General features: G+C 50.0%; 1 protein-coding gene across 1 annotated transcript; it reads right to left on the bottom strand.

Annotated features, from left to right (window-relative positions):
* Positions 1–141: 141 nt before the first annotated feature.
* Positions 142–10,632, bottom strand: rap2c (RAP2C, member of RAS oncogene family). Its single transcript, XM_088597154.1, has 3 exons — positions 9,129–10,632; positions 6,159–6,481; positions 142–1,515 (listed from the first exon to the last, which is right to left on the bottom strand). Exons 1-2 carry the CDS (start codon positions 9,399–9,401, stop codon positions 6,203–6,205), a joined length of 552 nt encoding a protein of 183 aa, XP_088453280.1. The 5' UTR covers positions 9,402–10,632; the 3' UTR covers positions 142–1,515; positions 6,159–6,202.
* Positions 10,633–11,161: the final 529 nt, after the last annotated feature.

Below are 11,161 nucleotides of genomic sequence, written 5' to 3' on the forward strand. Positions count from 1 at the left end.
CACACCCCTGCATATCGCATGCTTTCTTCAACGCCCGCAGTCTTTTCGAGGGTCATGGGGACCCGCGAAAGTCAGCAAACCTCGATCACAACCACCTGACAGAAATACATTTGCCAAAAAAAAACGGAGCAGGGAAAGAAGTGGCTATAAAATTAAATTTTATTAGAAACTTTACACTAACCTAACTAGTAATCTACAAGACCTGACCAAAAGTAGCCAGCAGACACACAACACGGTCTCAGCTGGTTCACTTTTCCAGAGGCAGCAACTCCAGGCATGATCCAGACTGGCTTTAGTGCAGAGCCAGTAAAAGTCTCCCACCACCTCCACATTCACCGGCGCACAAGGCTGCGCATGGGCTGCCAAAACACTAGGGGGCGATCTCAGCAGAACGCAGGTTTTTACATGAGCCTCGAGAAGCATTTCAACTGTGTTCGGAATGTGTCGAGAAATTCTCTCTCTACCCGATGGAGAGACTGTTCAAAAATTTAACACTGCAGTTTTAACAGAATCGGATTAAAGTGGGCATGCACTGGGAAACTTATACTAACCTTAATTTCCCCCCCTCTACATTCCGTAAAAATTTAACCTGCAAAGTTACCTCGGATCGTCTCTAACCCTCTCCAAACAACAACTTGCCAGAATCACGGCAATATCTTCTGTTGACTTCAATGAGAAAAGGCTTTCATTCCCAACAGAGCTCAACACGGTATCCCGTCATTCCTGGCTGCCAAGAGTAAATCCGATCTGGATCATGCCGTTTTGGAATGCCCTGGTGTACAGAAAGAAACAGCAGAGCCCAGCCAACAACGAAGAAGAGGTTGATTGTTAGCAATCAAAACAAAGCAGCACTGACACAGTAAAAATACACAGATAAAGTCTGTAACAATTCTTTAAGGCTCAATTAACTTTCCATTAAAACAATATATATATATTCACAAAGCAAAATTAAAAAGGCAATGAGTATCTAATACTGAATTTAAGAATTTAATAAATATTTTAGGAGGGGGGGGAGGGAAAGCATAAACAAATGAGATAAAAATTAAAAAGGGGGCAATTAGTCTTGCATAATAGCCATTATCATCGACCATGGAAGATATTACCTTTAGCAAAAGAAAAAAAAAATAATAAAAAGAATGGAGATACTGACTGAGCACCTTCCAGGATGGTTGACATATTGAAACGTCCTGAGCAAATGCCACCCCCTCCCCACACCTCAATTACAAATTCGCAATACCCACCCCAAAGCATCATTTTAAACTAGTGTATATGCTATTACACGGTTTATGTCACACGTACGAAGACAGCAGGTGTGCTCTGGAGTCTGAGTCTGGGCCCAGGAGCCTGGCGGCCAACCTGACAGGCTTGTTTTGTAAGTAAGCACGGGGGAGCTGGCCTCCCCTGGTGCAGAGGTCAGAGGTCAAGGTACAAGGCTCAGCTCAGCGGCCCGTGAGCTGGTCAAGGTCGTCAATGCAATGGGTGGGCGCGGCGTCCTCCAGCGTGTTTTGTTTTTTCCTACAAAACAGGGCACAAAATACAAAGGTTACAAAGATTATCAGCCATCTTTTCCATTTTCACTTTTGCTTTGTAGGCAGGGACCTTACTTGTGGAAACATGCTACACCACAAGCCATCACCCTTGCCCAACAGGGGGATGGGACGCTGCGTGGTGATAAAATTACTACTTCGGCACCAAGAAAAACAGATCAGACACAAAGGCTTCCGCGTCGGGCGTTTTGGCCTCGTCGGTCGAGTTCTTATGCCGTTTTGGGAACAAAAAATTTGCAAATATAATCACCATGGCTGGAGGGGGAGTCTGTCAGTAATGGGAGGGAAAAACACCAAGTGGGTTTAAAGGCTTCATCTACTAAAGCACCTAACACCTGCCGTGGGAGAGAACAGTCACCATATGCCTTTGCAGGAGCCTGAGGGCACACCGCTCACACCAGATGTCACTTCTTGGTCTGTGGATTTCAGCGCTCTGCCCTGGAGTATCAGCAGGAGAACAAACCCTCAGGGCGTCACCCCTCCTCCGAATCCGTTAGCCCTCCGAGCTCAATCGGCTGATCCTGGATATCCCAATTTTATTCCGATCGCAATGTTTGCAGACGACCCGACCGCGCCCCCGCATGGCAAGGCGCTGGGGGGCTCTGCTGACAGTGACGGTGGGCTATCAACGACAGCTGAGCTGGCACCGCACATGTCCACGAAGGCCCGGAGACCCACACTGGAAACAGGGGCTCTCAAGAGAGCATTGCTCTTCCTGGCCTTGCCCATTCGGTTTTGTACACAGGTGCACATACGTCTCTGCGGTTCTGGGAAACCCCTTCAAAGCCCAGAAGCAATGATTTCAAGGAAATTAATTCCTTTAAAGAAGCATTTTTAGCCTCTGTTGCCCATCAGGGTTTTCAGCATGAGCAAGCTTGGTATTGACTTGTTTTTAAGAAGCCTTTGCTTTTCAGATTCCTCAATAACTTCCCCGTCTAAAAAACAAAAGCAATATGACCAACAGAACAACAGAACCACAAAGATCTACATTCTGTATAGTTTCATTTCACTAAAACAACTGTTCCAAGTTTATGTCGACTGTGTGGACAGTGGCGATGAAGGCTAATAAATGAAGAGCCATGTAAAAAAAAAAGTCTATAATTGGACTAAGGATCAGCATGCAGGGGCAGAGAGAGGCATCAATACGAGCCAACGGCGCGATACTGCTCGTGAAGCAAAGAGCTGACAAGAGTTTGAAACAGGAAGCCTATGAATAAACAGGAAGGCTGCCTGTGTGCTCTAAGGTGCTTCAGAGTGCAGACCTTTGATGACCACACAATGTTAAAGGGCACCACAGATAAACAACCAGAAATAAACTGATCAGCCGATGAGAAGATATTTCATAGCAAGGTACAACTTACTGCTCTAAAGAGAACACCAAGTTCCTACTTTATTGCCGTGTTAAAACTTTCTGAAACTCATTAGCAGGATTCCGACATTACAGCTTTTTAAGTCCTGGGCAAATGAAGAAGGAACCCATGCTCGCATTCTCCTGCCAGTAGCCAGTCAATACTGGCATAGGTGGAGCAGTGGCTCTGTGGCTCAGGATCTGCGCCTGTGGCTGGAAGGTCACCGGTTCAAATCCCCAGCCAGCCAGCAGAGGAATCCTACTCCATTGGGCCCCTGAGCAAGGCCCTTAACTGCTCCAGGGGCACTGTATAAATGGCTGACCCTGCACTCTGACCCCCAGCTTCTCTCTCCCTGTCTGTGTGTCTCATGGAGAGCAAGCTGGGGTCTGCGACAAGACAAATTCCTCATGCAAGAAATGGTATAGGGCCAATAAAGTGATCTTATCTTATACTACATGTGTCATGACACAGATATTCAGGTTGGACAAGAATCACAAACGTAATGGGTCTAAGAACATAAGAACAGTTATAAACCATTCAGTCTATGCTTGTTTGGGGGATAGGAGCTAATTTCACTGATCCCATCATCTCTTAAAAGAAGCCACAGAATTGGCTTCAACAGTAGCTTGTTCCATACTCTCACTATGTTTGTATAAATAAATGCCTCCTGTTGTCGGTTTTAAGCTTATACACACCCAGGGTTAGAACGGCACAGCTATCACTGAATTGCTTCCTGTTAAACAGGTCCTGTTCAAAATGAGATGGCAAGATAGGCTATGAGTCGGGTAGGTGTTGGGCAGGGTATCATCGGCTGGCCACCCAAGAGCAGCTCCTATGTGCTTACAGCATTGTCAGAGAGAGCTGCATCTCACCTCCGATTCACACCAGCTCTGCCATTGGCACCTACCGACTCTTAAAACCACAAGCTTCTGAAAAGGAAACATGCAAGGTTTGCATCCCTTCTGAGGGAGCTAAGTAACAACCGTGCCAAGTGTGGGGTCTGAAGAAAAGCAAAATTGCTTTTTATCCACTATTACAACACGGCCTTTCGCATTATTATAAACCTCCTAGGAAAGCAGGGAAGAAGTGGCAAGGCAGGAGGAGGCAGCAAGCTCTGCGAAGTGCATGCCACCAAAGTAGGCCTTTCCACACTCTGACACAAGCAGACGGGCAAGAACACACACCATTACCTCAAGCATAGCTGTTCAGGGGAGAGAGGGCCCGAGGGTGGGTGGGCATATGTGTGAGTGTGTGTTCTCGTGTTTGTGCACACTCAGGGGGTACTTTTTAGCAGCAGAGAAATGTGTTTCCTGTTTTGGAGCAGCAATTTCACTCAGGATGTTGTGAGCTCTGAGTTTCCTCTCACTTCCACACTCTCTCCCTCCCTCCAGGTTTCGCCTGTATAGACAGCATCTGTTTCGTGCCACATTCTTCCTGTGATCGCCCGATAACGGCCCAGCCGACAAACCATCAGCCAGGCACCCCGCGTAAACCCTAGAAACACGCAGCACACCACCTACAGGGGGCTGGGGAAACTCACAGGAAGCACAAGGCACCTGTCTAGAACAGTCCCCCACCTCCAGCTGGAGAATCAGATCCACTTCTTTGATCCAGATGTCACCTAACTGGACTATAGAGAAAGCACTTTGCCCACCATCACTCCACACAAAGAAAATTCCACCCAGGACCTAATTTTACCAATTTAACAAAACAAGAAAGGCTGTAAAACAGCGGAAGCCATTCAGCACATCAGCTGAAAATCACCTCCAGCTGTTTCTTGCATGGTTGCAGACTTAACTTCAACCAGACGGCTGGACCGTTTGGGGGGGGTTGGGGTTGAGAATATCACCCGGTCTTCGGGACAAGGACCGAAAAAGTCTGCCCTGTAGTTCATACCTCAGGAAATCTTTTAAGTTTCAAATGATGCATTTGATATAAAAACAGGACAGCAAGGCACACCTTGAAACTCACAGTGAGAGGGAGGATAAGAGATTCTGAGAACTCAAAACACCCCCACTGCGAGCTCTACAGCGACGTCAGGACACACACCGCGGACAGCAGAGGCAGAAGACGTTTCAAACGGTACGGAAAGGCTAATGGCCGGAATCTGCAGCAAAAAAAAATCCCAGCAAAGATCTATCCAACAGGCCAGGAACACCAGACTTAAAGGCAGACCACGAGCCTCTCCCAGCTGTAAGCAAGCAGGACAAAATTACAGAGCCAACCCTGCAGAGACACTTTTCACATCTACACCCAAGCAAGGCCTGAATCACAAAGCACCGAGCACTTTAGAAGGGCTGCAGTAATCTCAGCTCCCCCGCCAGAACGCCCAGCACCTGGTGCTAGAGCACCTAACACAACATTGACCCGTGGGCCAGCTTTAAATTAATATTCCGGTGATCAGTGGCAACCAGCAACGGGGGGGGGTGTATAAAAACCTTATGCCACTTCACATCTTGACCAACATGTCTGCGTTCCACACCTCAGACACCACAACCCGAGGTCACCCCAGCACCAAGCAGCGACCCGCAGAATCGGGCCCAGGCCATGCGGCCACACTGCGGTCTCCCAGCTCCGGCCAGGAGAGGTTGAGAAGGGCACCCCCAGCAGTGCGCACTTCCACCACGGTCAGTGGGCTGCTGACCAAGCAGAAGGGCACATCTGCGTGGGGAGAGCCAGGCTTGGGCCCGGGCGGCAGGTTGGTCTCAGGTTGGCAGACGCACGCGGAGGTGGCGGGACCTCAGCGGTGGGCTGTTCTGTTGGGTGTTACTTAAACGCGCAGCCGAGGGCGACTCAAGCAGTGCGCCCAGTGCATGGGTGACGCTCCTGGGTCAGGCCACTAGCCCAGCTGTCCCGGGGGAACAGAGCTCCGCCGGGGCTGGGGCTGGGGATGGGGATGGGGATGGGGCTGGGGATGGGGCGCCAGGGCTCCAACGTCCTCATCAAGAACCTGACTCCTGGGACTCCCCGGCACCTGCGGGCTTGCAGCTGAATGGCAGCTCTGTCAACCTCCCCCATCAGGCACCACAAGGCTGGCAGCCGGTCAGAAGAGCGCCTCTCACGGCAGGTAGGGCTGAGGACATTTTTGGAGTTTCCAAAACAGGTGGCTATAAAGTTCCAGGTGCCTAAAAGAAGCGACTGCTCCAGGTGTTTTCCCGTGATTTCAGGCGCCGCGGTTAAGCAGGACGGACGGTTTGAAACTGCCCCGGGATTTACTGCCCCGCCTGTGGGGCTCAAGCTTCAGAAAGCGCGGCGAGCTCACCTGCTTCAGCGCCGGCCCCAGACACGGCTCGCTCGGCGCCGCCCTCACTGGATGGCACAGGTGGTGCAGCACTGGTCCTGCTTCTCGGGCAGCGAGGCGTAGTTCATCTGCCGCACGATCTCGGCGAACAGCTCGTCCACCATGGTCTTGCTCTTGGCCGAGGTCTCCATGAAGGGGCAGCCCCACTCCTGCGCCAGGGCGCGGCCGTCCGCCCCCGACACCTCGCGCTCCGACTCCAGGTCCACCTTGTTGCCCACCAGGATCAGCGGCACCTTCTCGTAGCGCTTCACCCGCACGATCTGGTCCCGCATGGGCTTGATGTCCTGGGGGGGGACAGAGGGAGGGGGTCAGGGCCTGCCCAGCCAGCACTGGGGGGGGGGGCACAAGCGCTTACACAGGCCGCCCGGGAAACAGATGACACACTTCTTCCCGGACGTGTGGGACCACACAGGGGACACGACACCTGTTCTGATGCGAGGACAAGAAGCGATCAACACCTGCAACTCCGGGGACTAACCTACCACGCGGCCCATAATTGAACCCGGACCTCTTTTCACAACTGGTTTCCATGTCATTTCGCCGCTATGAAGCGCCTGTGAACCGTTACCCAAATTCCAAATCACAAAAGCCACACTGGGGAAACCACGAACGGGCGACACGGAGAATACTTTGGAAACCTCCGCCAAATGCAGAGAGCGAAGAGGAAGGCGTCATACGACTCGATGCGCATGTCCGCATCACATCCCACTGACTGGCCTGGGTGAGCGGGCACAGAGCCTACGGAGTGGCAGGAGAGATGTGCGACACAGTTCGCCTCGTCTTGCTTCGTGCAGTGATCACTACTGTCTGGGCGCTTACTTTTTGTGCGAATATGCGTGGTTTAGACTTTATCGTGGACCCTAAAGCTAAGAAAAAGAAAACTGTTACAAGCAGCAGATGAAGTGGTACTGTCCAGTACTGTACTTAGGAATGATTATGTCTAACTAGGTAAGCAGTTTATTACTAAAAACACAAACCACAGAATGAATGTTAGTTAGTTATTGTTTCCTTTGTCATTTTTGGTGAACAAAACTTAATGTAGGGGTGAAATTTTTGAGGTAGGGAACAGATCATAATTTTTCCCCCCATAAGAAATAACGGGAAAAAATATTTTAATGAATTTTCACTCGACAAAAGGGTTTCTGGGAACAAATGACATTTGAAAAAAGAGGTATGGGTGTACAGCCACACCACGTGGCCAATGTAGAGCACTGACTTGCCCATAAGTCAGCATTTCTCACATAACTCTCTCAATTATAATTACTGTCTTTGACACAGGCATATGCTTAAATCAACCTTAACCCTGTCCCTTCCCTGTCCAGGGCCTGCCTGATGGCAAGGGCTACAAACTGAGGTTTCTACAGTCTGAAAACATGTGATCTGGGGAGGGTAAAACACGACGCACTCCCTCTTCTGAAAGGCTGTGGGAGCTCTCCAAACTGGGACACAGCCCCGCTACAGGCTTGTGGTTTCTGGTGCTCTTTCACAGCTGGCCTGACTGGCACCAGAGCCAGGACCCACACCGACGCAAGGCTGCAGCCACTGGGGGAAAATCGCTTCGCAGAACAAAGTACACTTGGGCCCCCCACCTTGCTGAGCACAGGGGGTGTGGTTTAAAGCCAATTCACCGCCAAGAATAATTAATACCCTCCCCTTCCAGACACACAAACTCTTAATCAGTGCCTTTTGCAGCTCTCAAAAGGAACTAACTTTCCATGTTGATACATGCGTTAGAATTAAACTACAAAACGTGCACCAGGCACATCCTGTCGTGTCCTTCAGGGATCTGAAAGTGATTTTTTTTTTTATTATTACAGGGGACCGGACATAGTTTATACTTTTGGATGCGAACGATCTCCACATCACGTGAACAGGGAAAGTTCACTGAAAACCTCAGCCAAACGTGGGCGCCTGCACCCATTTGCTTTTTTGGAACGAGAACGGGTGGACTTTAACCCGAGACCCCCGCGGTGGGCTGGCACTGGCCACTGGAACCCAGCAAGCCCCTGTAAACAGGAGTCTCTATCGCCGCTTCCCGGAATGCGAGGGGACGTCTGGCGTACCGACTTCCGTGCGTTTCCCTCAAAAGACGTCACATTCCTCGAATGCCTTCCAGGGTTTTATAGGGTGTTTTTGAGCGAGGCAGCCAGGTAACCTCGGATCACAGCTGTTTTCAATCACCTGCAGAACGGCTCACATGGCAACCGTATTTAACGGAGCGCTCTGTGAGGAAAGCGGCGGCAGCCTCGCTCTCTCCCACAGTCTGTAGGAATGAAAGCGCGCTTGTGGACGTGCCCCACCCTGCACGGGGCACCTTCTTTAAGGCGAGGTGGTTTCTAGATATAGCACTCGGCGAGGTTAACAGCACGCAATTAAACCTTTCGAGCTGAACCGCCTCAAGGAAATGAAAACGTGCCACGGTGTGTGCATCTAAAAAAAAGACGCATTCCCTATTTTTGCTGGAGTCGAACCACACTAGGGTCCCACACTAGTCCCACACTAGGGTACAGACCACGAAGACGTTGCCCCCAAAGGCACGGGAGCGCACTCTGTGCAATGACAGCGTTCAAAAGGGGTCTGATTCAGTCGGGGTCGGTAGAAACGCGTGTGGAAGCACAGTTACAGCTATTACTATACTCAGAACATAACTAAACGTTTAAAGTAAAGGGGGAGGGAAAGTCGCTGAACTACACCACAAGAACTTCTCTCACCGACGAAACCCATTTCTGAGGGCGGTCTGTGGACAGAAAGTTTTAACAGTCGCCGAAACGCGTAATCCTGAACGATTTAAAACTGGAGAACTGGAAAAGTGTAACGAAAGGTAACTCTTGTTTCTACAGTACAGGTCGAGCTACCCGTGCGCTTCCTGTACTGCCATCAAAGCAACAATAACACAAGTCACAATACTTTTTTCTCTCTCTCTCTCGTTACCTGGAATGACTGCTGGTTTACCAGGCTGTAGACCAAAATGAATCCTTGACCGTTTTTGATATAGAGATCCCGCATGGAGGCGAACTGCTCGGTTCCGGCCGTGTCCAGTATCTCCAGCACCGAAGGCGAAGAGTCCACCTCGATCTCTTTCCGGTAGAAGTCCTCGATGGTGGGGTCGTACTTCTCAATGAAAGTCCCGGTGACAAACTGCACGGTCAGAGCCGACTTGCCGACGCCCCCGCTGCCCAGCACGACCACCTTGTACTCCCTCATTGGGGTGCGAGTGAGAGTTAGCTATCCCTCCAGCCAAAAACATAAAATTAAAAAAATAGATGTACACACACACACGCGAGAGAGAGAGAGACCGAGGGGGAAAAAGGCTGCTCTCTCCTTCAAGCGGGTCCGGGTGTGTAGACGCACATTTGAAAATAAAAATAAATTTCGAGAAGAGACACCCAACGCCTACACCGTGCCAGTCCTACACCCCTTCATTCTGTTCCTGACCAGCGCGAAGTCGCACAAGAGGCAGCCCGAAAAACAAACTTAAAAACCGCTTAAAAAACGCCCCCACAGAAAGCGTCTAACGCCCTTTTCGAATGGTGAACAGAGCCCGAAAGGGAACAGGTGGTTTTCATTTTTTCAAAAAAAAAATTAGTAAAAATTCTCCAGCGGGAAAAAAGAAGTGCAAGAGTACACAGCCCACAGGGAAACTGCTGTCCCGGGTTCTCTAGCGTATTAGACCATAGCAAAGCATAGATCGACTGCTTGAAAAACAAAGTAAAGTGCTAAGATTCACCTGATTCTAATAATTATATATATATACTGTCAGGAGCAGCAAGCCTTTGCACAGTCTTCGCTGCTCAGCGATTTTCTACCGCAGTGGGGCTTAACCTCCCGCTACCGCGAGAAGCAGGCGGAAAATATCCCTTAAAATCGCGATTCCTTGCCGAGAAATGAAAGAAATCGGGCCAGGATAAACAGCTACGAGATTGCCGAGCAGGAAATATAAAATACACCGCATATATTTTCAGCTCCCTTTAAGTCACGTTTCCTGTCCCAATCTGTAAAAGGCAGAGGGCAAGAAATTCTTTTTTTTTTTGGTATCCTGTCCGGTTCACAGACGTACGTGCCAATAAAGAAATAAAAACTAATGCTATCCGGCCCCCTCTTTATATGTTTGAAACGCCGGTTGATTCCGAATTAAGAAAATGTAGCAGGGCTTTAAAAAAAAAAGACGAGGGCTGAAAATTTTGTGCTACCGGTTTTCGAAGCAGTCGGCTCTCAACGACGGCTGGCTTGAAGCTCGGCCCTCCCTCTTCCGCCTGAGCGGATGTGTAGTTTTCCTCATTTAAAAGGTTTAATTTCAGATCATTGCTGCCCTCCTCCTTGTTCTCCGTTTGCGATGAAACTGAAACTCCCTCCCCTCTTTTTTTCTCTCTCTCTCTCTCGCCGCAGCAGCTAAGACGCTCGCCAGGCCTGAAACCGGAAGCAGCGCGCGAATGGACGTGCCCACGACATCCCCCCACCGCGCCTAGATAGGACAGACTCGAGAGCAGAACGAATGCGAGCGCCCCCTCTGGCGGCTAAGGTGCACAGCACCCCAGTGGGCATCGCACGGGCTTCTCGAGCTCTGCCCCCACTGTTCAACACGGCGACACCCGAAGAAGGCCCCACGGCCGAAACGTTGTGTTTCTTTTCTTCACTTTTCAGCAGGGGGTGAAGCCTTACATGTTCAACTTTTGAACACAGTCCCTTGCCCCGCTTTCCCGAGAGACAAGAGGAAACGGGGGCTATATACTACCTTTTGTCAAGGATGATACCGCCGTGGCTGTATGTTTCACGGGTCGCTGTTTTATTGCATCTTAACAAGCAGCTGTTGATTACATTTTACATTCCTGGTACAGTCGTGGCCAATAACGTGTGACGTTTACACCAGGCTGTGCGTTAAAACTGGGTCAGACAACAGAGGCTGAATGTATTTTTTAGGTACGATACATATTGTTTTCGCAACCTGTTCAGTCTGAGCGGCACAT

The sequence above is a fragment of the Lepisosteus platostomus genome, chromosome 10, assembly GCF_059453375.1.
Source record: "Lepisosteus platostomus isolate fLepPlt1 chromosome 10, fLepPlt1.hap1, whole genome shotgun sequence".
Taxonomy (NCBI): domain Eukaryota; kingdom Metazoa; phylum Chordata; class Actinopteri; order Semionotiformes; family Lepisosteidae; genus Lepisosteus; species Lepisosteus platostomus.